We start from the raw sequence: 27606 nt of genomic DNA on the forward strand, positions 1-27606 counted from the left end.
CCAAACGGACATAGCAAACCTAAAGTGTAGTGTCATCGTATCAAAATATACAAAGCAAAAATGGAGAGAACTACAACGAACTGACATTCTACCATCAAAGTGAGAGATTTTGCTGAAAATCACAAAAGCACAGAAAAAATGTTTACATAGACTGTATTAGATTTGAATACAGTCAAAAATTGACTCAAATGACATTTACAGAACACTATACTGAACAACACAATATGTATTCTAAGCACACCATGCCATTTATTTAAAATGACTTTGGGGCACCTGGGTAGCTCAGTCAGTTAAGAGTCCGACTTTGGTTCAGGTCATGATCTCCAAGCTTGTGAGTTCCAGCCCTGCATCAGGCTCTGTGCTGACAGCTAGGAGCCTGGAGCTGCTTCGGATTCTGTGTCTCCCTCTCCCTCTACCCCTCCCCCATTCATGCTCTAAAATAAACTTAAAAAAATTTTTTAAATGACTTTATATGGGCAATAAAATAAGAAACAAGGCTGTTCTTGTTCATTGCTTCTATTCAACACTTACAGGAGGCCCCAACTAGCATATATGCAAACAAAAACAAAATCCAAACAAAACAAAATCCAAAGGGAAAAACAAACTGTCTCTATAAAGACGATTTGGTTATCTATGCAGAAAATTTAGAACAATCACAACAGTGTTTTAAGTAATGTTCAAAAACCAATACAGAGCAAACATAATTTTAATAAACATTACAACAGTATTGAAAAATATAAAACATGTACACATAAAATCTGAAGATGTTTGAAACAAAATCGTGTACCTTTACTAACACACTTAACAAGATGTAAATAAAAGAAGTACCATATTTATGGATCGGAGGACTCCGTATCATGAACATGTTACCTCTCACATAAATTGATCTATAAATTCAGTGTGATTCCAAAGGAAATCCCAAAAGACTGTGTGCATGTAATCTGAGGGGCTGGCTCTAAAATGGTTATCAAAGTCAAAAGGTCCAAGACTGGCCAAGATATTCCTGAAATTTAAGTTGAAAGGACTTACCCCACTAGATCAAGAATTATTGTAAATCTGTAGTAGGACTGTGCAATTTTAGCACAGGAATCCATAACTGACTAATAAAACAGAAAAGAAAATCTGGACACAAAGCACAAACATATGAAAGCTTAATTTACGAGAGTTGAAACTGCAGATCAGAGGAGGAAAATGGGACTTGTCAAAAAATGGTGTCGAAACAGTTGATCAACTATGTAAAAAAAAAAAGAACTTATTATTTCTCGCTTTATGCAAATATCAGTAGCAGGTGTACTACAGACTTAAATGTGAAAGACAAAAATCACAGAACTTTTGTGAGAAAATACAGGCTCGTATTTTCATGATCCTGGACTGAGGCTGTGTGAAGGTGAATCTCGCACAACTAAAATTGAAAACGTGGGGGTGCCGGTGTGGCTGAGTCAGTTGAGCGTCCACTCTTGATTTCGACTCAGGTCATGATCTCATGGCCACGAGATTGAGCCTCACATCCAGCTCCATCTGGGCATGGCGGCTGCTTAAGATTCTCCTCCCTCACCGTCTGCCCCTCCCCTACTTGTACCCACTCTTAAAAAAAATGGGGAACAGGGGCGCCTGGGTGGTGCAGTCAGTTAAGCGCCCGATCCTTGACCTTGGCTCAGGTCGTGATCTCACGGTTTGTGAGTTCAAGGCCTGGCATCGGGCTCTGGGCTCTGTGCTGATGGTGCAGGAGGGCTCAGGATTCTGTCTCTTCTTCTGTCTGCCCCTCCTCCACTTGTGCGCGCACGCACACAACTTTCTCAAAACAAAAAAAAAATCTTCATTTTTTTAATTGAAAATTTTAATTCACTAAAGACACCACAAACAGAATGAGAACAGAAACCGCGACCTAACAGAAGAGATTTGCAATACACGTAACTGACAGCGGGTTAACAGCCAGAAGACAGAAGGAACCCTGAAAGCCAATTTCTTTAAACCATTTCCAAAAGACTTGAATAGAAGCTTTACAGAAAGGAAACCGGAAACGAAGAAACACTCAGAAAGGTACGAAACCTCCATAACCAGTAACAAAGCCTCTGTAACACTTCACACTACTAAACACGCACAGATCGCCATCAGACGCAGGTGAGGTCATGGAAGAGCTGGAACATGTGAACATGGCAGAAAGGCACAGGCTGTCCGGCTATGTTGCGCCACCTAGTGAAGGCGAATGCAAACATGCTCTATGGTCCAGCAATTCTACTCCCAGGTGTGCACTCTGTGAAGGCTCCCGCACGCGTATGGTCACAAGACATGCCGAAGAATGCCGCCGACCAAAGCAGCTGACGTGACAACGAATGTCCATTGACAGCAGGATGAGCAAATAGACTGAGTCTGTGGGTGCTGACTCAGCTGTATACAAAATGGATCGATCTCAGAAAGGCAGTGTGGACTGAGACAGTCACCTGCAGAACAAGAGTAGAGCTCCACTTGTGAAGTTCAGTATGCATGAGGCCGAGTGATACACTGTTCAGAGACACGAACATATGTGGTGACGCTATAGCAAAGAGCAAGGTCGTGACTGACACAAAAGGAATACCCCCCAGGGGAATAAAGAGGACACTGCGAAGGGCACCCAGGTCACGGTGATGCCAGTAGTCAAACCCAGCAGTAGGTACACCCGTGTACTTACATGTACGCTGAATTATTCTTCCTTGTGTTTTGCATATATCTTCTAAGTATCCTTCATATATACCTAATACTTTATAAAATTAAAAAAAAAAAAAGCCTACACTGTCTTCAAAGGTGGCAACACTCCAAAGGAAATGAGATGTTCAAATACAGACAGTGAACCGTATACAATAATTCAAGCATATATCCATTGGTATAGAGATTTCCTAAATTAGGAAGAAAATGCCAGGCTACTAGAGAACAAAACTGAATTATATGCAACTGCTTATTTAAAATAACGTTCCGAGTCTTCCCATGATTGAACAGGCTTTGCTTCGCTTTTGTCCTCTCAAACAGCTAGAAACCAATACTTAACATTTTTGGTGTTTTAACCGTGACGCATGCTGTTTTAATGGCATTTTTGTTTATCAGGACTAGAACCAAATGTATCAACTAGTAAGAAGTGTAGACTTAAACTGTCTTCTTGGTCGTTATGTCTTGAGGTTTATCAGGTGCTGGATGCTATTTAAAGTCCTCTCCATCTAGCTGTCTGACTTCGGAGACTCGTGCTATCTCCCTAGCCCTCCTCTCTACAAAAGAAAAGACTAGATTATTTCCAGTGTTTTATCTGGCTGTTAAAATCCCATGAATATAGTCCTCATCATCTTCATTTAATTTTACCTTTCTTTGCTACTTTTTCCACCTATAAAGCGTAATTATTCACACCCAAGTAACCATGAATTCATTAAAAAATAAACACAAACCCAAAATATTCTTGATCATTCTACTATATTCTCATTAATAAAAGGGCTTTCACTTTAATTTTCATTTATTTCTACTTCTTTATTTAAAGTCAATAATAAAGTCACAACTGTAAAATGGATGCATTTAAAAACACAAAAGATACATTTCAATGACAAAAATATGTAATGGCAACGAAAACCTACTGTATACTTTGCCAAGGTCCACAGAGTAAAAGACCATGTGAGCAAGTCAATCTTCAAATATATCCTTAACAAAAACTCTCTTCTGAATAGTAAAATCATCATTTAAGAATATGTATGTTTACTATCTGGACACGAGCTCCAAAACCGACAGAGTGAGTACGGAGAGGGCGGCCGGGGTGGGGGGTGGGGGGGGGGGTGCTGGATAAAAACAGGTGGGCACCAGGAATAATACTAAACTTCTAAAACTAACATTTAATTTAAAATAAAGTGACCGTTCCTAACAGATGACAATTGTATCAACTATTTTTTTTCCTTGATAGAAATGAGATGGGACATTTCTTAACAGTAACAGCTTAGCAATCATCTAAAAAAAGAAAAAAATTGTGGAGATAACACCCAACCCCCCAACCCCTATCAACCTAGCCCTATAGTCACTGGTATAAAACAAATACCTTCCATGAAATTATCTTTCCCATTACTAAAATACCCTCATTTACTTGAGATAATTCATACTTAGAATATTTCAAATGCTCATTTTTAAATGTGTAGAATTACCAGAGCTGAGATTTTTTAAACCAACTATGTATTACTAATAGTTGAATCTTTGAAAAGAGATAATAACAATCCTTTTACTATGTAGCAGTTGGGTTTCCTTAAACATAGTTGACCAACTACGGGGAACAGGGATGCTGGTGGTAATAAGAGATACACTCAAATTTTTCCTTTTAAAAAATACATAATCCATGTTACATGAAGTAGTAAGTATGTTGCATTGTGTACTTTCTTAACAAGGAATGACTATTTTCAGGCCCTAGTGGGAAGAAAAGGAACAAATCAAAAATGGCATTTACTGTTGTATCGCTGGTAAGCTATAATTAATATTCTAATGACGGATAGTTTAAGTGTGTGATATTAAGAAAAAAGTGATAATTAGAACTTCACCAAAAGCAACAACAACAACAACAAACAACCCACACACCGTGAGAAAGTTAAATGAGCACAACATAGGTCCCAAAGATTACACTATGATTCTGAATTGGATTTTCAAAACAAGAGGCATCTGCATACAATTCCTGTGAACATCTCCTACACTACAAAGATGAGTTTCTTTCTGAGGCTCGCTCAGTCCTACCTTGTCAAAGACAAAGATTCAAATGAACCAGAAGTTCCATTTGCTAAAGTGCACCTGCTTCTGAGAGCAGCCCAAGAAAGGGGCCGTTACTCATGCTCACTCCCTACCTGTCTGTCATATCGACAGTCATACAGAACAGTGGATTTTTTTTTAAACCAAACACTTTACACAGTGGACAAGAGAAAAACCCATCCCAAACATACTATCTTCTAAAACTCCAGAGAGTAGGGTAACCTCATTGCTTTTAAATACTGAAAATGTAAAGGGTCCATACAAATCAAGAACTGTATCAAGTATATACTTTTTATTTAATATTCACTTGATGTGCTCTTAAAATCTCTAGGAGAGAAGCAGATATTTTCCCATGTCTTTTGGCAATAGATTCAAAAGCAAAAGTAGCAGTGCCACTGAACTCCACGAAACTTTTTTTTAAAGCTAAATTATTCAACATCTGTATTGTTATTGCACTCATAGATTGCCCGGAATACTACAGCAACTCAACAGTAGTGACCGCAACCGAAGTAAGGTGAGTGGGTCTACACAGCATTTGATTTCCTAATTCGCTCAGAAGGTTTTCATAGAGGAAAGGAAAAGAACTGCTGTTCAAAAACCAGTATATGCTTAACAATTATGTAACCTTCTATAAAATGAAATGTAAGCCTCAGCACTACAAATCTGTAAGGAATCAGAAAAGGATTTACGGTATACAAATCTTGAGTATTGTTGTATTCCACTCTTGAAGTCACTCTGAGTTAAAACAGCCTTTTTTCCAAGATTTAAAGAAAAATATATTTTATAAAAAGGGATTCTTTTTAATTACTGAATACATCATTTTTATTACTAAGACAGAAACAAGTTATACCTTTTCCACTACAGTTCGCTCTGTGGAAAGAATTCGCTCTCTTTTAACTCCTAACAAATGCTACATTTTCAAGACTAAAGGAATTATCAGTAGGCATTCTTTCTTCGTGATCTAAGTTATTTTTCTCTAAAATATGTCAAGTAAGCCTTTAAAGATTCAGGGAGAGGGAGTTTCATGATTTTTTCTCTCAGTAAATTCTGAGGTGGTTCCTCTGGCTTCATGGCATCGCCGTGGTCTTTCTCGTCCTCTTCTTTGTTATTCTCCTCCATTTTCTCATCCTCCTCACTGTCTAGAGGCTGAGGGATAAGCTGATTACCCACAAATACGTAAGTATTGATTCTCTGTTTAACCCTCTTTCTTTTCCTTTTGGGTGGAGCCCTCTGAGGAATCCCCTTGGCCTGTATCTCATCATTTATGAAATTTCGAAGTGTACGTCGGATATAAATGCGAGCCAAGTCTTGGAGATTCCGGACGGCACAGGGAGCTAAAAAAAAGAAAAGCGCAAACAAAACACACACACAGAACACATAAAAAAGCAAAACATTACACACTGCTCATTTCTTCACAGAACAAAATATTCCTTAGCAAACGGTAGAAAACACCCAGTATAAAACCTCTTCTTTTTCTAACAAAGATTTCAAAGGTGCTCTCTATATGCCACACCACCATTCTCAATTCTGTGGAAAGCGGGGAGGTATCTGTGTGTAGATATGTGTGTATGTGTGTCCCCAGGTATATGCATGAATATTCTTTGAAAGAGGAAGTACGAACTTAGAAACGGGTTCCGTAAGAATGAAGCAGTTAGGGGATAAGAAGAGAAGACAGATTTTATACCACATATATTTTTTTATATTTTTGATGTTGAAACCCATACAAGAGAACGATCTGTTCCTAAAACTCAAAGGCAACATTTGAACGACCGCCTCAGTCTGAGCTTTAAAGCTTGTGCATGTGTGTACATACACACACACACACTTGGACACACACACACACCGAGTTTTCCTCTGTAAATCAGTAAGTACAACTTAGGCAAAGGCCCGCCAGAAATCATGCTGTATACAATGTAATAGGCCAAAACAGGCCAAAACACAGATTTCCTTCAGTTATTGATGTTTGTTTCTAGCAAATACAGTCGGTCCTCCGCTCCCATCTCCCACAGATCTGCAAACCCTTAAGCCCTAGAACACATACTCTTCCTTGTAGCCTGCTCTGTTCCAATGCTTTAGACACAGAGAAATTAATTCTCTCGTCCCACGTGAAATTCATTTCTCCTAGTTGCCATCCCTGTGGAAATAAAACTACCATCAAGGACCCTTCTCAAATGCCTAAACGAAACAAAACATAACCCTCCTCAAACAGCACTAAAAACTCTCCATTTATGTTTTCTTTCTTTACTTTTGGTACTCTTTTTCTGGATACTTCCCTTGCAAACTTTTTTGTTATAACTATGAAATCCTGCCTTCTGTAGGAACTCTTTGGTGTGTGGCCTCCCTCTACCATCAGACTGTAATTGGCCCCCTTCTACCATCAGACTGTAAGCTCCAGGAACGAGGGGCCGTGGCACTTCCTCCTTGTGCTCCGTACAGGGGCCTGCAGTACTAGAAGTGCACAGTCTATCACCCTGTCCAAGGCTCCGAGTGCTTCCTTCCCCTAGACCCTATCACGGACTGGATACACGCTGCAGCAAGGGACAGGGTTTTTGGTAAAACTCCAGCATGGGAGGCCTTTCTAGGCTGATTCAACGATCCCTCAGCACACACCGAAGTGGCCCACGACAAAATCTTTTCTTCAAACTTTTTTCAAGTCCCCTACTGCAATCTGAAATAGAAAAGAATTCCCAAGGGCCATACTGGGCATGTTCAACTAAAAACCATTTGTTCTACTGTCTGGGCCTGCTCCCAACTATCCAACACGGAAACTGAAACATATAACAATTTGAGTTCAAGTCCTGCTTCTGCCAACCATGACTTTTGTGAACACTGGTTAAGTAAAAACAGATGGGAAATCTCATCTCTTATATGTTAAAATGTGTAAACTACCACCTGTTCTGCTTATCGCCCAAAATTGTTAAGCTGTTTCACAGTCACTCAACAACCATGTGTTAAACTATACGCCAGGTACTATTAAAGAGCTCGTTTAGATAGAGTGAACGATTTAGACTAAGAAAGTCCCTGCTCTTATGGAGATTATATATTTGGGGGAGGGATAGATAAGAAATAATTATGACAAAAAAAAGAAGATATGAGAAAAAACACCAATGACATACAAAGTAACATGGGGTATGGCTACTTCCGACTGGGTAGTCCCAATGGTCTCCCCTAGGAGAGGCGTGTCTGAGCTAACATCTAGATGATACGAAGAAACAGCTGTCTGTAAATAGCTTCATGCACAGGGAATGGCGAAAAACACTAGAAGGTGAATGAGCTTAGCATGTCCAAAGAGCTGAAAGAAGGCTGGTGTCAATGAAGTTTAGAGCAGGAAGCAAACAGTAAGGGAGGTGGTCGGGGTGATCTTGCAGGCCCTGGTAAAAAATGTGCCTTGTATCAAGGGTTTTCAAAAGGCAGGGTCATAATGCAATGAAAATGGCACTGAGGGTCCGCTGTGGAGTATGGATCATAAAGAGAGGGAGCAGGAGCCCAGCGGGAATACTCTAGTAATCCACCTGAGATCTGACCACACTGTGATGCAGATTAGAGTAAGGGAGGTTGGCAGTAAAGACGTAGAGAAACGGACAAGTCTGAAACACACTTTGAAGGCAGGCTGGACGGGCACTGGATGTGGGAGAGTTTTTGGCCCAGGCAGCTTGGTAGATGCGACTGTCAATTAATTACTGACACAACAAAGAGGAAGAGTAGCTGGGGAGGAGAAAATCAAAACTCTGTTCCGTATGAAATCTGGAATGTCTGTGAACATCTCCTGGAAGAAGATTTCAGAAAGGAAAACAACAGTGACACGCTGGCCACCATCTCCGCGTGTTACAGGCAACAGCACACTTAGCGCTGAGGAAAAGGAAGTAGACAGAAGTGAAATAACTTGGTCCCGGTCACAGAGGTCGTAGGTGACAGGGGGTGGAACCTGAACGTGGGCGTTTTGACTGCACGGTCTCTGCTCCTGCCCAACCGCAAGCAGCTGAATCATGTGTCTGGGACTCAGGGGCAAGGCCAGGGCTGGGGACAGAAATCTGAGAGCCAACAGCCTCTGGCGAGCACCCAAGGGGGAGTGTAGACACAGAAGAAACCTGTGCCTGAGTGAACACTGAAAAAGCAGGGGTGGGGGAGGCTGGTGGAGAATAAATCTATAAAAGAGTTTTGGGAATTTTAATAAAAGAGCTAAGAAATAGAGCTATAATTAGTCTTTTCAGCTGGTCTTTGTTCTTGCACCTTGCTCTCATTTTCGGTGTTCTTTTTTTTTTTTTTCGGTATTCTCTTTTAGCACCTGAATTATGTTCATCCTCTGCCAACACTGCTATTCCAAGGACACTGTTAGAATGATGAACCTTTCAATCCTAAACTGTCAGAATACCTCACTTCATAAAGAACCAACTAGACCCAGAATGGCAAAAGATTCAGACTTAAGTCCTAAAATAGCACCCACAAGAGCTTCATGTAAAGTTTGTCTCAATGATACACAAACTTTTAGATAATTCTCAGAATTGAAAATATTCAAAATCCCCCGTATTTTCTATTCTTTAACACTCCCTTGTTTGTAATGCTTCCAGTTACGAGTTAAGGATTTGATACTCACCCTGACTACTATTAAAATTTTATTTTGAATCAAAGCTTTCACTCCAAAATTATAATTAAGGTTATCTCTAACACACACACGGAAGCTCTATTTGTTTTTCACGGGAACCTAGCAGTCAGCACTTTCGTTTTTATTGACAAAGACTGAAAAGGGCATTATATTTAGGCCAATCTCACAAAAGCATTGATTTGGGGCCACTTTTGAACCTACAAAAACAGCAGCTTCTATAAGTGGCCACACAACTGTTGCCACAATTTATGAAGTCTCTTGCCCCTTGAGATTTTTAACAAGAAATATACATTTGGCTTTGCGTTCCTGACAGAGCTCTGAAAACACCTGGGAGTTACCTAAGTGATAAGAGCATAACAGGTTCCTTTCAAGCACCCCTGGGTTTAGGCTAATAAGGCAACTTTTCGTAAGCCCCTGAGTGAGCGGGCTGGTTGCCAGAGGACTGGAACTTTCACCAGCACCCTCTGGCAGGGGACGAGGGGCTGCAGGTTGAGCCGGTCGTAAATGGCCAATGACTTAATCAATCAAACCTCCATAAAAAGCCTTCACTGCAAGGGTTCGGAGAACTTCCGGGCTGATGAACACACGCAAGTGCCAGAAGGGCCCTCAGAGGAGGCGCGGAAGCTGGGTCCTTCCCACAAACCCTCTGTGCCTCGATTCCAGCCGGCTGTTTCTGTGCTGACCCCTGTTATACTAAACCCCGTAATCCAGTAAGTGAACTGTTTTCTTGGGTTCTGTGAGGCACTCCAACAAATTATTGAATTCCAGAAAGGGGTCACGGGAGTTCCTGATTTACAGCCAGGCTGACGGAAACACAGGTGAAAACTTGGACCTGTGGCTGGGGGCTCAAGTCGGAGGAGATGGCGGCAGCCTCGTACAAGCCCTTTAACCTCTGGGGTCTATGCGAACAGTGGTTAGTGATGGGAGGGGTCAGATCACAGGACACCTAGTTGGTGTCCACAAAGAATTCGAGAATTCCTTGGGGTGGAAAAACCCACATGTCTGAGACATGGAAGTATCTAGTGGGTGGTGTATGGAGGAAAGTTTTGCCTAAGTTGGTATAGAATTTTTCCCTTTTTCCTTTTCCCCTTCTAAAGGGCCCACCTGAACTTGAAGCAGCTCCTTTAGAATGTTGCATACCACCCCGCGAACAAAGGAAAGAAGATGTGAATTGAATCAAAAGTAGTGATAAACCTGAGGAAAATTCTAACTACATTTTAGTAACTATTTATATAGGCAGTTTCATAGCTACAAAATACACTTGCCAGAGATTTGCATGTGTATTTTTTTAGTTCTCTTTTTTTGCTAACATTCTTTCGTAACTTAATCCCCTATAATTAATGAAATAATGTTCTCTAATCAGCAATTTTAACAGAAGAAACTTGTTCTTATTTTCCAAACATCCTATTAAGTTTTGACAAATAGTATCTTCAGAACTTTTTCGTTCTGTGAACATTATTCATAAAAAAGCTTTTATTTTTTACAAAATCGTAATTCCTGGCTCATTTTTATGCTATTGGGAGCTGATGATTTTTCTTCCCTTTTATTGTAGAGACTTTCGAGTATGTATACGAGTAACAGTATAACGAACCCCATGTACCACTCAGCTTGAACCCTCACCGTACAGCTAATCTTACCACACTCCCATTTCTTCCTCCCAGATCCACCACAGACGATTGTGATGACAAATTTGGATCGATCATTTCACCTGTAAGTATTTCACAGGTATGACGGATTTTTTTTTTTTTTTTAATTTGGGCTCTTCCCCCTTTTATCCCTTTCGACCAAATTTATGCCCCTACTTTACATTCACAGTTATGTCCATCAACCCACAGAGGATAGTCTTATTAACTACCTAGATCTACACTGTATGGACATCTTTAAAATGAGAAAGAATGAAAATTGCCCATTTGTAACTGTGTTACTGCAAAACCACATTTACAAACTAAACTCCTCTAAAGGACACTAAACTAGGGAAACTGTCAGATAAAGAGGAATGTCTCGGGCTACAACAGTCTCCATGAGAAAGTGAAACACCTAAATGGCTGTTGCACAGAAGTCCACAGGGACCTCTATAAGGACACTTACATGTCTATTACATTATTACATTTGTGGTTAGGCCACCGTGTCACAGAATTTTTTTCATTACTTCTTTTTTGTGACTCTCTAACCTGTTATGATAGGTTAACGAAAATGGTCATAAATATGACCTGTAATTCTAATATTTGGAAAACAGGAGGGAAAAAATAGTTTTACTTTGTTGTTATTATTATTATTATTATTATTGCTTTTAGTTATTGCTTTTAGCAAGGAGTTGAAATATTCAATGATCTTAGTACGGGATGGCCTACTAAATATTATAGTATGTAGTATATGGTATATACATACACCTATATATACGAGGGAATGTGTGTGTATGGTCTACCAAAAAGTATACTTTGAAATAACTGTACAATGCATGTGAATACAGGTGACAGTTACTTGATTCTGGTGTTCCTAGCACCAGTCCCTTTCAGTCCCAGAATACATCTAGCACGTGTCTCTGAACAGACAGGAAGGAAGTTTAAATTCAACATTCCAGCAGAGTAACTTTACTAACAGAATGGATCTTTTTGATAATCCTTTTTTTAATCATTCTTATTTTCAATTTTCTATATACTCAAGTTTCCTTATGTAATCGTCTTATGTCGCTCTGTTGTGTAGATTGACTCAATTTCGTAACATACAACAGCAAAAAGTACTTTCGGAAAAAATGGCTGATTAACACTTTCCGAATTGTGGAAGGTTCAAAAGTTTTTTTGAACTGAGTGCCTGATTTCTTTCTAAATGAGATTAAAGTAAGAGCACTGTGTCAGAATTGATGCATCTTGTGACTCTGGAAAGAGCGGTCAACAGGTCTCTCTGATGGCAACTCCCGTTACAGAAGAACGCTAGGAAGCCCTCTCCGGGGGTCTAGGGAAGAGACCCCGCCCCTGCCGCTCACTGCCCCTTACCACAGAACCACATGGGTCTGTCTGCACCACCACATACCTTCGTCCCCATGGCAGGAGGAGTGGTCTGTATGGTTCGTGAGTGCGAAGCAGCTGTCCACGTGTGGCCTTTCCCTGGTTTTTTCCTCCGCTCACCCACACATGAAGCTCTGCTCCCCTGCGTTTACGGAGCGAGCCCACACGACGGGAGGCTGGCCACTACTGCCTGTGGCTGCGTGGATAGTCTAATTTAAGGGTGCGGACCAAAGCCATATTCCGCCCCTACTCCTTTAGTAGGTGATAAAAATGACGTTTCAATTCCTAGCTATCTGACCGCCAAATCCTTCTCTCCATTGGGAAGAACGTGGAAGAGGGAAAAACAGGCCACAAAAACCACGTAGCTCACAAGAGGGTAAAATAAACAATGAAAATAAAGTTACATGTAAAGCCAGGTTCCTTTGAAATATATTCATTTAAAAAGCAAGTTAAAGCAAGAAGTCTACCATGGTAAAGTTAGTTCATTTTTGGGAAGGAACCTTACTCACCGATTTCCAAAATCATGATATATCACAAGCCAATTAACATTACTCTTACCTCTGTTTCTACTTTCAGCTGCAGTAAGTTTATTACTTCCTCCTTCTTGAAATACTGCTTTTTTCTTGATTTCCAACACAAACACCTCTTCTCTCTCCTCACTCTCCCCCAAGTACTCTCATCCATTCTCATAGCTGAAAATGCCATTTTTAGGTTGAGGATTCCCAATTTACACCTCCCCTTGTGCAGTGGGTTTACAACCACTTGACTGCCTGCCATGTGCATGCCAACAGGAAACTCAAACACGGCCAGAATAAAATACCTGACCTTCCTACACCTGTTTCCAAACTATTCCATCGCCAGTCCTGCAAACAGCAATGAATGGTACCACCACTCAGCTAGCTGCTCAAGGCCAAACTCGCCATCCTTCTTTTTCTCTCTACCACCGCCTACAATTTAGTCTACTATTTTTCTACCTTCGAACAAGTCTATCCACAACCAACACTGACTTTACCTTTGATAAGGAAAGCCCTGTATATAATCTATCTTCTATACTCTAGCCAACGAACTTCAACCACCCTGAAACTTGTTTCCGGTCTTAGAACAACCAAGCTCTTTTCAGCTCAAATAAAGGCTGTTGTGTTTGTCATCCTTCTGTGTAGAAAATGACAACAAATTTAATAGAATTAGTAAAGTCACAGCTATAATTAATAAATTCATGATTTCTTTCACCTGCCCCTTCTTTTCATATGTCCATGAAGGCAGCTAACTGTGTCTGGTGCAAGGTAGGGGTTTTAACCCACCCCCACAAAAAAGCTGAATAAATCTGTTGAATATATAACTGCATGTTTATTCGATTTTTCATAATTATATAGTCCATTAAATCCCAACCATAAGAGTTTAACAACAGTCACGGTTCAGTCGGAAAGGACCAACAGTTACTTACGGAGTCCTACGGAATCTGGTTTGCCATTATCATTCTTACTTGGTTGCACAAGCGGAGCAAATGAAACAGCAAGGATATTTTTACTTTCCCAAGTGTTTTGTCCAGTTCGCATAATTTGTGTTAACTATTTGGAGGAAAACACAGAAACAGAATAGCTTAATCCTGGAAATGCGATCACCTTACAGTCACAATTTTGTTTTCATGGAATAACTGCCAATGGTTGCTATATAATCACCTGTATTTGAGTGCAACCAAATTACTATCATTTAAATACTTACCATAAAATAATACAGAAGAAATCACAAATATTTGCAGCTCAAGATAGATAAATCAATGTATATAGAATATCCAAATATGGTCGAGTGACCCATCATGTTATATTTGGGGTCTGATACCTTCTAGGGGTCTCATTCCAACCCACACCTGCCAGTGGATCCCAAATTAGATGTCTCACATAGGTTCAGTTGTTTGGTTAAAGCATTATATAAAGCATTAATAAAACCACGTTCTGATTACTGTACCAATGAGTCAACTTCATGGTTGCCCATGATGGTCATAAAATGCAGATTCTAATTCTAATCGCAACTTAGTATTTCACAAATAAACGTAATTAATCACAAGAGCATTACAAGTTTTACCTACCTGGCAAAAACTCATCCCCAGTCCTTGGAAAAAAAAAAACTAGCTCAGTACATGGCTTGATCAAGCTGAATTAATATCTTCAATTTCTATTATAAAAATAAGCCCATTTGACATTCGGATGATAGTATATAATTAATATTTAATAAAATACCAATGGGAAGCCCTATCTTAAAAATATTTGGAAAGGTATTTTCAACAGATAACAGAAGATTGTTCATCTGGGAGTCTCAACTCTGGAAGCATTCAAGTAACAATGTTTTTCCAGGAATGTTTTTTAATGAATGTTTTTATATTATGTCTTTTTAATTACGGACAAACAATTTGCTACAGAGCTTAGTGCATGGTAATGGTGCAATCTACTGAGCTGCAAATAACATGCTGTGATGTTAAGGGACCCCCTCCCCGAAGATTATAAACTTCAAAATGATGAGGCAAGGTCCCAGTTGTCTTATATAATTTATCTTCTACCGTGTAAACCACAAGGCATTTTAAACATCTCAAATTTAGGTTAATATGAATATTAAGGATTTGTTTTGAAATGCATTTTTATAAAAATTTTTTTTTTTTGAGAGAGAGAGAGAGAGAGAGAGAGAGAGAGCGCACACGTGTGAGCAAAGTGCAAGCAGGGGAGGGGCAGAGGGAGGCGGAGAGAGAGAATCTCCAGCAGGCTCCACAGGGGGTGAGGTCATGACCATGAGATCGTGACCTGAGCTGAAATCGAGTCAGACACTTACCCGCCTGAGCCACCCAGGTCGCTCCGTGTTTATAAATTTTTAAAGTAATTTCCTTTTGAAAGATCCACCCATTTCCTGAATACATTAGTATTTCATACACTTACTATCCCTAATAATCCCAAACCGAAGGCAGATAAATAACTGAAAAAATATTTTCAAATGAGTCTATGTCATACTAAATCGAGATTTAAAAAGTTACTTGTTTCGTTAACGGATTTAAGCAGTCCAAACCAAATCCCAAATAGAATTTCTCTTTTCTACGCTCAAAGAACTAAAGAATGTTGGAAACTGAGTGGCTAGTAGAGATCTTCACACTCAACTGAACAGCTCTGGGTACAAAAACTGTGGGAGGAAGCAACTTGGCAAACATCACACAGGCTAAGCTCTGGGGAGACGAAAATCTCTTCAAACCCTAGTAGAAGGATCTCTTCTGTATCTGCTTTGGTTCAAGAGTCTGTTTCAAGGTTTTGTTTTTGTTGTTTTTATAGCTAGATCTGTGAAGAGTACTGCTTCCTTAAAAATCACAGCCTACTTTTCACTGATAGAACATTTCCCACCTTAAACTAGCGTGCTTAAGCAAAGGGCAGAAGTTACCTGATCTTCTATAGGCATGACCAGAATGCCTCCAACTTTCAGTAAGATTTTCATGTAGTTTTCATGGTCCTTCTGGACACCAGCCCCACAATAAATGCGGTCATACTGATGGCTGTCAGACGCTATCTGGAGGCAATTACCAACCACAAATGCGGGTTCACAGAACTCAAATCTGCACGAAAAAACAAACATCTTTTAATTCATTTAAACAAAAGGTTAAATCTAAAAAAATTAACATAATCCACTTCTTTGCAATAGTGAAGTTACCAAAATTAAGGATAAAATATCAGGAGATTTGATTTAAATATCATATTTATGAAGTTAAACTGACCAAATATATAGTTTTATTATCAATGATATAATTCACATTTTTAAAACAACCTGTTTTTTTGCCATACTGAAACTTCACTTAGGGCTTAAAAAACGAGCATAAGGAAAAGCTCCTCATGATACCAATCTTGTGATGCCCCACAAGTGATAGACACTAAGTTCACCTTCCGCTGCCCTTTCCAAAAAAAAAAAAAAAAAAAAAAAAAAAAGCCGATGGGCCAGCGGCCATGAAAAGGGCTCGTGCAGTCCACATCTCTGTTTGACATTTCTGCCGTGGCTGACAGTGGCAAAGCTTCGCCAGGAAAGGACGCACTTCAGCAACTGCTATGATTAGGGAGATTTTAGCAGAGGTACATTACAGGGCTGCTATGTGACTGCTGCTTTGGCCCCTGGGATCTCCCTATGCAACAGAAGGAGACAGGGTTTCAAAGCAAAGGCATCTTGTCCAGGCCGCCTGTTCCTGGTTACAGTGTTGGTTCACGGTATAGAGAGTTATGCTTTTACAAACTATCCTATTTAGACTCCTACTTTATTCCTTAAGGTGTAACAAATCTGTAAATAGTTTCTAACGTATAACATTAATTAAAACCCGATGCACTAATAAAACATATAATCTTTTAGAAAACTAATTCATGGAATATCCTTTTACTTTTAAGTTGATTAACGTTAATATGACCACACGTAAAAGTCAGGCTATTATTTGAGAATGGAATAATCCATGTTAAAAGTTTCGGCATGCGGGAAAAAATGACAATGATTGAATCATAATCATTTCTACTTTGTAAAACATATCCTGTCCTTTGCTAATTAATAGACTTATTACATAACAACTTTTCATTAAAATTCACTAAACAACAGACACGTTATATTCACTAATGTTTAAAGAAGAGTTTACCAGAACTATGCCCTGTCTTTGGTCCCCTACCTTCTTAGTGGAGGCTTAGAGGTGGGGTGGGAAGGGTTGAGGAGTTGGGATGGGATGACTTATCAGTGTACCCTCTCTTGCCCATACCCCCACACTAGGGTAGAGTCCATGCCTCATTATTTCTTTCACTGTAACTGCCTCCTCGCTGCTCACACTTTTCAGGTCTCCCCTCCATCATTTTGCTCCCTATTGCAGAGGACGGAGTGAAGCTCCTTAGAGTGCCACATGGGGCTCTTTATGACCCTACCATCAAGCTGTCCTGCCAGATTCATTTCCTGCCTCTGCCTTCCCTGCTCTTCCCCCTCACCGCCCCCCCCCCACACACACACACATACTATGTTGTAGCCAAACTGAATTACAGTTGACCCTTGAACAAGGCGGAGGTTAGAGGTGCTGACCCCCTCCCTGCTGTCAAACATCCGAGTATAACTTACGACTCCCCCAAAACTTAACCACTAACAAACTACTGTTGACTGGAGGCCTCACAATGACCACATAAACGGATGACTAGCACTTTTTAGTTACATGTACTTCATACTGTATTCTTACAAAAAGGTAAGCTAGAGAAAGGAAAATATTAAGAAAATAAGTAAGAGAAAATACACGTATAGCACCGTACTAAAATCTGCATTTAAGCCGTCCTGCGCAGTTTAAGCCCATGTTGTTCAAGAGTCAACTGTGTGTGCTTCTGGTTGCTTAGAGGAAGTAGCACAAATTGTTTGGAAATCCTGTAGCTGGGTACATGCGGCTCCTTTGACTGAAATGCCCTTCCCTCTCTCCTTCCCTTGATAAATGCCTACCATCCCTTCAAGACAAAGTTCAAGTATTAGTTTTAGTAATGAAATCTTACCCAACTCTATTTTAACAGTGTCTCATTCTTCCTACTGCATGGTACACATAAAAGTGCACCTAGGCTAGGGCCATGCTTAAATCCCTTTTAAACTCAAGATTATGGGATGACCTAGGATTGCCTAAGATATGGCCAAAGTATAGTTTCTTGACTTTTAAGTATAAGATACTGTGGATCATGTGGTGTAATCATTCTACCAAACCCACAGTAAGCATTCTTTAACAAGAAAACATTAGACTATTTTCAAGGAAATCTAAAAATCTTTATTCTTATACAAATTCATCTTAAATAATTTAATTTTATGATAATTTAAGTCAGTCTTATTTTTTGGGAATTTGTATTTTAAAAATTAAATTATTCAACCTCTTTTATCAAGTCTATTAAATCAACTTAAAAAATATGCTTACGGTTTAAAAAGCTTCCTATTTGTTAAAAATACATGGTAACTTACAGAACTATTACTTAAGACAACACCATTATGAGTACACAACTTACGATTAAGACCACTTCTCAGATTAGTGACAGTTTATCCGTCCTCATCCAAGCAAAATTAATTAGAAATAATTTAGTGCCTGATTCTAAAATCAAAGGTGTGATTCTGGTCAAATTTCCTAAGAAGCACAATTCATTAAGTGAAATATTATTTATCGAGCCCAGTTGTGTGTAAAGATTGGAAACAGAATGGGAAACACTCAAGCCTACATCTAGTGGAAGAGACAAGAATCAAAGAATGTCACTAATACAGACTTACAGCTATAATAAATGCTCTAAAGGAAAGGAATATGATTCCATAAGACTAAGGACGAAAGGAAATAGACCTAGGGAATCGGAGAAAGGCTCCCTGAGAAATGTCAAGATGAGACAGGACAATGTAGAACCACAGGGGAGCCACGATGGTCGTCACTAGCCACGTGTGGATACTAAGCCATTAAAATGCAGCTAGTCCAAATTGAGCTGTACTGTGAGGATAAAATTCACACGGGATTTCAAAGATTTAGCCCAAAATAAATGTAAAATAGCGCAATATTTCTTTTATTTATGTGTAGGGGCGTGTGTATTTCAACAGCCACATAAACTAAAGACACTAAACAAATACCCTTCTGCTTATAATCTCTGACGAGGCGCTTCAAATACTTTCTCCTTAATGCAGGCTTCCCTTTGAAACATTCCCCTGGTATTCCTTTCTATTTCTGTGAATATTTCTTCTGAGTTTTAAATGTATCTCCACCACCTATGACAGTCCTCAGAATACATTTACTAAGAGAACCATACAAAAAACATAAATGTTTTCTACCTATCCACTTTGAATAGGAACCCAAAAAATCTTAGGACTAGAAGAGAAACTTGCCCAGAAAGATACAGAATAATATGTGCCTATGATACTTTCTATAACAGTATGACGATCCTTGCTGTACTAAACTGGTCACTATAAAAAGCTGTAACTTCATGCTACAGAAGATAGTTTTTCTCAAAATGCCAAAAAAGGCAAAACTCGAATAATTTCAAAAAATCCTCACCTTTAATGAATAAATCAACTGTCCTATAACTGAAAGGTACTTTTTTGGGCCTTTCAGAAGATCTTAAATAAGCCACAATAACATTAGGAAAACGACTTCATCTTTTTCCCCCTGTAATGCAGATCAGAACAAGTATATTTTGCTTTCTCTTAGGGAGTAATCTCTAAATCTATAAATTTCTACTAATGCAAATGGAACATATATTTCTAACAAATACATACGAGTTCTTTACACTTTCATTTAACATAGTCAAATTAATTTATTTTAACAGAATATTCGAATCTGAAAGTTTAATTGAACTTGAGATGTTCCAAAAGGATGGGACTATTTCTAGATATAACATAGTAAAATTTCAAGGACATAAGTAAAACTGAGGACACTGAAATGTCTTCAAATGTTGGCACTAGAACATCTAGAACATAGAAAATTCACATGCCAGGGGCGCCTGGGTGGCTCAGTCCGTTAAGCATCCGACTTCAGCTCAGGCCATAACCTCACGGTTTGTGAGTCTGAGCCCCGCGTCGGGCTCTGTGCTGACAGCTCGGAGCCTGGAGCCTGCTTCTGATTCTGTGTCTCCCTCTCTCTGCCCCTCCCACACCTGCACTCTCTCTCTCTCAAAAAATAAACATTAAAAAAAAAAATTTTTTTTAAAAGAAAGAAAATTCATATGCCAAACACATTACCAAAAAATTGTAACACTACCAGTTTAGTGGTCATTAAGAAAAATATCTACCAGAGATAGTGTCTCACCTGGAGACTCTTGATTATAACTATGGCTTAACCTTTTCTACCAGTAATACATGAATCCTTCACATTATTAAAGAACACAAAACAATTCTCAAAATGCATTGTTATTTTATACATTGTATCTAAAAAAAAAGTAGGTAATGGACTATCTTTCCTAATAAAGGACTTAGAGATGAGCTTTAGTCCTTCTAACTAGGTACATAGCTGAGGATCTTAGACATTCTGTATTCTAACAGGAAAACTGTGGCTTATTTTTACGACAGCATTTCAGGTAAATGAACTCACACCAATGCCATGGCTAATGATGTGTGTAGGACAATGTTTATGGATGTGCCCCCACCCGTGTCAGATGATGCCCAGGCAATATTTACAGAGAGCTAGACGACTGACTGGAGACGTGGATGGTAGCTACCGTGTCATCAGAGTAAATTACAACTCCTATTCATTCTTCCGGTGTTGACAGGAAAATAAAGAAAACATGTTCTCCCGTAGGCTTTCACTATCTTCTGAAAGCTGAATCTCACCTAAGTTTCCACAAACCTCTATAGAGGCAAAGGACATATTTTAAACCACAAATACAATCTGTGTATAATCTGGAAGACTTCAGCAATAAATTAACCAGAACTTTTCAGTTTACTACAAAATAGTACTACACTATTTATAGATCTATACAGGAAATCTAGGTTAAAATTAGTGAAAAGGAAAACCCAAATTCCATTTTTTCACATCAATCAAAAACTATACGAAACCTAGGAGGGAGCAGGGAGGCAAACCAAAATGGCATTTCCTTCGTGGTTATTATTATTCATAAATTATGGCTCACGTGTGCTTGCTCTAATTTTTATTCTTAATTTAGGAAAGTTCATTAAAATTTTATGTCTGTTAGTAAAGTGAAAAGTAGCAATCATTTTTATTCTTTGAAGAAAATTTCCAAAACAAAATTTCCCAGATGGAGATGACTCACGGTCCTAAATTACACTGAATTATACCTAACGATATGAGTTATCCGTACACAGAATAAACAGCTCTGAAATGCGTGTAATAACTACAAATGTATTCACTTTAGACTTTAATCATTTGTTGATTTAAATCTGTAAAGCCAGGAACTGTTTTCAGACTCTCTTATGCGGAGAGGGAAAACTATCCGGCACGCTCTTACTAATAACGTACACTGGAAATCACTTGTGGGAAAACAGAGAGCACATTATCTTGGCTTACACACGAACACTGGCCCGAAATAACACTGGGATTCTCATCACTTACCTTAGCAGTGGTTTTCTTTATAGGTGCGTGTTGAAATATCTTCATCTGGAGTCGGACAGGTGATTTCCTTCACAGCAGGGACCTTGCCAACTTGCCCATATAATTCTTTTGATAAGCTGCTAGGAGATCAGGGTGACCTAGCCTTGCCCTGCAGCTTCCCTCTTAGACGGATAGTCTAGGTCTAGGAGCTGACTGAGAGTAGAAAAAACAACATTCCCCTTCAATACACTGTTGAAGTGGGGGGCTGACAATTTGCACACCTAGTTTATCATGTGCCACAGGATGCTGTCATTGAAAGTTTAGACAATTATTCCAATGGAATAAAGGATTTCAAGGTCACAGGAAAGAATCCTACCTTGTTCTCAGACCTCATCCAAAACCACCTGCCAAATGAATCACAGAAACCTCTTTTTCTTAAAACACTTAGTCAAAATATACATTTTGGGTCTTGAGAGCTAGGACTGTTTAGTTAAAACAAGGCAAAACTTCAGAATTTTCCACTGGGAAGAAACATCCAGGGAAATATTATTATCTGTTGCCCTCCAAATGCAGTTATACCATTCAAAAACTCTTACAATCAATAATTAAGCTACGGAATAGTGTAAAATTTAAAAAGCAAAGACTTTACCTTTTCAAGTGTTTTCCCTTCCAACTGCATCAATCTCATCTCAGAATAATTTCAAGCATTATTTAAAGCAAAGTGTGAAGAGTAAGTAAATACAGTGTTTTTTTCATTGAAAGAAGCTTTAGGAAAATCCATAGGATCAAAACCAGACTCTAAACACTTTATAGGAAACAGGACAGGTACATCACATAAAAGCGAGCGTCCAAGTATTTCAACGGTAATTTCTTCTCCTAAATCCAACTTTTCCCCGTGCCATTTCTCACGGATGTTAAAAATACAGAACTGATGAATAGCCCTGATGACTATTTTCAAGCACTTCTGTTACCACCATTTGAATGCATGTCATGATTGAAATCAGTTCACAACCTGTAGTAATTGCTATAAAGCTACCATCGGAGCAGTATTAGTGTATCGAAAATATTCAAATATCTGAGAAATATTTTGAAGTAATGTTGAATATACATTTATAGATCGCAAAACTACTTCAAGTGTGCCATAATTCTCTTAAAGAGGAAGCAGGACTATTCTAGTGGTAAAGTCGACAGGACATAGAAGCATTTTTCCAAGGCAAACCAAAGCACATGCAACACAAACCTATACTTAAAAATCAAATTAGGCCACTAGACATTGCCATAAGCCAATTACATCTTTGAAACATAAGAGTATACTATCTGCACTTAACTAAAACTCATACCTCAACTGCATTGCCTCGCTCACTCATCTCTGCCCCCAAAAGTAACTCACACCATAGGTGAGTTTCATCAGTGAACAGGGTAAGTATGCTTTGTAATAAAAATGCTACCATGCATTTAACCATGTTAACAGCCCTCCTTAATCCTAATCAAAGGGAAATAAATGACGAAAATATAAGCACTGCTTCAACTTTTGTACCTGGGGCTAAATTGCTCGACTGTCATTCATGGGTAGCTTCCTGCTGGAACAAATATTGGGATAGATCACTGTTTACATCATCATAGCTAATTCAGAAGTAAATAAAAAGATGGACATAGCCGAGGTCACAGCCTGTCCAGTCTTCAGTTTTCCCACTTGGGCAACGTGGACACCAAAATGGCCTCTAGCACTGTGGATTAAGCATGTGGAATGTACGTGGTACTTAATGAACAGACAATACATATTAGGTGCTATTATTTTTTATTATCTCATTACTGTTTTCAGTACTCCTATCATGACTCATGTATATAACAAACTATATAGAAACTATAGTCTTCTGTTCAAACGGAATGAAAATCTTCAAATAAATCAAACAATGCTGCACTCATTTGACTACTGATGTTAGACTATTCCCAGAATTAGCTAAAGTATCGTTGAAAGGGAGGGGAGACAGGATCGAGCGATGTATTCCTAGGAAATGGCACACTCCAAAGCATGCATTCTAGGGAGCTGAGTCAACTACATGCGCATGTATATATTACATAAATACATAATATTGCTATAAAAAAAGTGTATACCAATTACCAACTCATTTGCAAAGCATTTACAGGATAAAGGTTTACAATTCAGGCTACTTTAACTGAATTATTCCTCCAAGCAACTACCACCGGAGAGATTACTTTGCTTACTGCTCAAGCACAAATACTGATTATAACTTGACCTTCTCCAAACTTCTTCCCTCATGAAAGCCAGACACCTAAGGGCCTTTAAGACCTAGGCCCAAAGACTTGTCTAGATCAGAGTGGACTAAAATAAAGGCGTTCTGAAGAGAGTGTGTGAAGATACAACAAGGGTCAGCAAACAGGCCAAATCCACCCTGCTGCTTGCTTTTGTAAAGCAAGTGTCCCTACAACACCTCATGCCCACTCCCTTTCAAAGTGTCTAAGACTGCTTCTGCATTATGGCAGGGTTGAGCAGTTGCCAAAGGGACCATTTAGGCCAGGAAGCCCAAAGTAGTTACTATTTGGTCCTTGACTAGAGAAGTCTGCCAATGTTTTAGAGGACCCTAGGAATCAAATGTCATGTTTATAAGGGAATTTCAACGAATCTGGAAATACCAACGTAGAGCAAAAGGATAAACCATACAAGAGAGCTCCCCCTCCTGCCCATCTCCAAATAGAGTCAATTCAGAGTAGCCTCTCCAAATTATTTTGTTTGCTGATATAGGAGTAAGGCATGGAAAGAAAATTTTAAAATGCAAACATTACAATAAAGACACTTTTTTCTACAAGAAGAAATACTACTTTCAAGACTCAGGAACCCAGCTTGCTTTATAAAATAAACACAAAAACACACACTTACATTTCTTAAAAGGTCACCTTACATTATTTATTTTAAGGTTGAGTAGTTTATGGATTTTTTTTCCCTACCTACTGTATTTGGAGTTATGATCTCCAATTGATACATGTAAGAAAATTTAAAAATGCAGTTTAAATCTTAAGTGACATAACAGTTTTGAAAAAGCAACTGATTAAAAAAGATCCAACCCTCCCCACCCCCCAAAAAAAGATCCAAACCAATAGGATAAGTAAGGAAGGAAGAGTATTACGTTTCAGCTACCTATTCTGTGTTACACATAATCAAAAATAATCTGGTACTAAGGAATACATAAAGAGCAATTAATTTTCCAGAGTTACTTTCTATTTTATTAATTAAAATATGTATCTTGATGACCTGTTTACAATATAATGTGACTGCTTAGAAATGGGATTTTTAAAATCACTTTGCACAGCAACTTTTTCAAATTCCAAAAATTAATATAAATAGAAATATCATCCACAAACACCAAAAAAATTGCAAAGAAATCATCAAAACACAAGACAGAAAGAACACTATTATATCTTTATAGTTTGTCACCAAAACCAAATAATATAAAAGGACCAAAACAGGAGCCCAATGAGAACTCATCGACTTTGAAATCTCAGCTTCCAACCACTCACCACTTTATGCAAATGGAAACGTTTTCCCAGTACCTAGTGCTCTTTGGATGTAAGATACTTCTATATAGAGATCTGAAATATTTAAATAAACTTCAGAACACTACATGAAAACCAAAATAGATAATATTTCCAGAACTAATTTTTTAGACTAGTTTATTAACGTACGAATCTGCTTTAAAAAGTTGCAATGCTTCAAAAACAACTGTTATAAAGCCTGACTATTTTAACTAAAATAGCAAGACCATTAAAAATTATAAACGTTTAGAGAAATCATATCACCATATTGTATAATTCATCATTTTATGAATAACAAATCTATATCGCAGAGTAACAACAAATTCAAGAAATACAAGGAAATTTTAATCGTTTTATAATTATATGAAAACAATTTTAGAAAAAAAATTTTAATTGAGACACTTAAATATATTGTCTTCGAACTTCTCTGTTACGGATTATTTGATATTTAAATTACATCAACATAGAAATGCTTTAAATAATAACATATTTTATTGTTTCCCAGGCCTAGTTGTCAGCACTAAACTTGAGCTCCATAGATACCTGTATAGAGATGCTTCAGGGATTCAAGGTTCATCCTTGAGTGCATTCTGTTGGAAATGGATTACTATCTAGTAATACTAGACTTCATGGCAGAACTTAAACACTGGCTTTTACTAATAGTACTTCTGTATTTTCTAAGTTCAAAGGTATTCAAAAGGTCCTTTTGTGTATACTGTTTCAACAACAAAACACATAAAATAGGAATCCAATAAATGCAACAAAATTCTATAGTTTTAATAAACAATATAAAAAATATTCCTGTCCACATCTTAAGCATTTAACATGTTACAAACAAGCAGACAGAAATGATAAGACACAAAAGGATGGTAAAACTGAATCCCAATTTCCTATAAAATGACTTCGGCTAAAAACTATTTTTTTTTTCTGTCAAACAATATGTTATTCTTGGAAACAGAATATGAACCAACACGGTAAGCACTTGAAAAATGATTCCAATGTGATTTAAATTTTCACTATTTATGAAGACAAGCATAAATAAGACAAAGGATGGTGTTCCCCAAATTGATGCAGAAAATTCAAATGGCTTGCTCAAATACATGGAATTAACTATAGGACAAAATAAACCTGAACACGTTCCAGTTCACTCGAGCCTGCCCGCCTGAGGTCTCTCATAACCCGATTACAACCACAGCCAGACAGAAGACTCCCCTTCACTGAGGATTTGCAGCAGCGTATCCGTTTTCTATTCGTCAACCAATCAAGTGCCACTTGCCAGAGGACAGATACACACTGGCAAAGGCAAGGGGAGAAAAAGCAAAGAGCAGGGGGACGGAGAGGAGGGGCAGAGAAGGGGAGGAAAAAGGAAAAAACACTCCGGCAGACGTTCCCAGGGCCTTCTCCGCTTCCTTCATGCACTGTCCCGGGGCTGAAACTCTCTTAGAAAAAAGCCCTCAGCCCTGACTCAGACTCCCAAGTTTCTCACCTCCGTGGTCGTGGCCAGGGTCTAGAGATGAGTGGGGAAGGCCCACTCCCGACAAGCAGAGTTAGAACTCTGGCTTTGTACTAAACCTTTGCAAGAGAAGGTGACCTTGTTCTAAGCTAGTGTTCTAAGCTTTTTAAGGCTTTCGTGCACTTCAGCATAAGACACCCTTGCCCCGTAGTGCTATCATTGCTGAATTTTAGGAACACTGCACACTGAGAAGACTCCCCTGCCAGGCGAAGGACCAAAGTCTGCACTTTCTAAGGGCAAGTCCGAATTCAAAACAATGTTTTAGAAAGCAATGGCTTCAACACAACCTTATCACAAAATAGATCAATATATTTCTATGATAATTAACTCTAGTTATATTACAAGGTAATTGAGTGTTTTTAAGATAGTCCTTCGGGGGCACCTGGGTGGCGCTCAGTCGGCTAAGTGTCCGACTTCGGCTCGGGTCATGATCTCGTGCTTCGTGATTTAGAGCCTTGCATGGGGCTCTGTGCTGACAGCTCGGAGCCTGGAGCCTGCTTCGGATTCTGTGTCTCCCTCTCTCTCTGCCCCTTTCCCACTCAGGCTCTGTCTCTCTCTGTCTCTCAAAAATCAACAAATGTAAAAAAAAAAAAAAAAAAAAAAGTCCTTTGTATGCTAACAGGTATCACCCTATGTTAAAGAGGGCAGGACTCTTAAATTACCGCTCCAAAGGTATAAAATCAGTTCCAGAACAGTATTTTCTAACGCCAGAAAAGGTGCTTGTATGATTTTGAATGAATGGAACGTAACCCTACCGCCATTACTATCCCTGTATCCGTCACTGACGGATACAGGGATAGTAATGATTACAAAAGTTACTTTGCATTTATTTATAATTTACAGTCACACAGCACAAAAATTATCGCGTGATTTCTCTAACTTAATTTTCTCAGTCATTTTATACCACACTGATTTCTGGTACATTCGGTGGAGCAATTCAGGATCGATGAACAGCACTGAGGAACAGACATGTCTATTTAGCTGCTTATCAACTGCTTTCAAATCAAAACTATAGATGTGAATACTTACTTGTCAAAGCTGTCACTATTTTTGATGAAGCTCTCCAGTTTTTCCTTGGCATATTCCACCACATCTGAATGAAGCTCAATCCCGTGATTTATTCCAAAAGGACCTGCAATTGTAGCAGCAGCAGCATTTTTATAAAATATAT

General features: G+C 38.7%; 1 protein-coding gene across 2 annotated transcripts in view; it reads right to left on the reverse strand.

Moving 5' to 3' along the window:
- Positions 1-688: 688 nt before the first annotated feature.
- The window catches only part of PCMTD1 (protein-L-isoaspartate (D-aspartate) O-methyltransferase domain containing 1), a 70501-nt gene continuing 43583 nt past the window's right edge, over positions 689-27606 (reverse strand). Inside the window, exons 2-6 of one of the 2 annotated variants that reach the window (XM_019428936.2) lie at positions 27465-27567; positions 21392-21583; positions 15760-15931; positions 13790-13913; positions 689-6071 (exon numbers count right to left, since the gene is read on the reverse strand). In XM_019428936.2, the coding sequence (XP_019284481.1) occupies positions 5704-6071; positions 13790-13913; positions 15760-15813 (546 nt within the window). In that variant the 5' untranslated portion in view covers positions 15814-15931; positions 21392-21583; positions 27465-27567 and the 3' untranslated portion in view covers positions 689-5703. The remainder of the gene's footprint in view (positions 6072-13789; positions 13914-15759; positions 15932-21391; positions 21584-27464; positions 27568-27606) is intronic. The other variant, XM_019428935.2, reaches the window with a different exon arrangement.

The sequence above is a fragment of the Panthera pardus genome, unplaced genomic scaffold (assembly GCF_024362965.1).
Source record: "Panthera pardus isolate Hobbes unplaced genomic scaffold, ASM2436296v1 HiC_scaffold_7, whole genome shotgun sequence".
Taxonomy (NCBI): domain Eukaryota; kingdom Metazoa; phylum Chordata; class Mammalia; order Carnivora; family Felidae; genus Panthera; species Panthera pardus.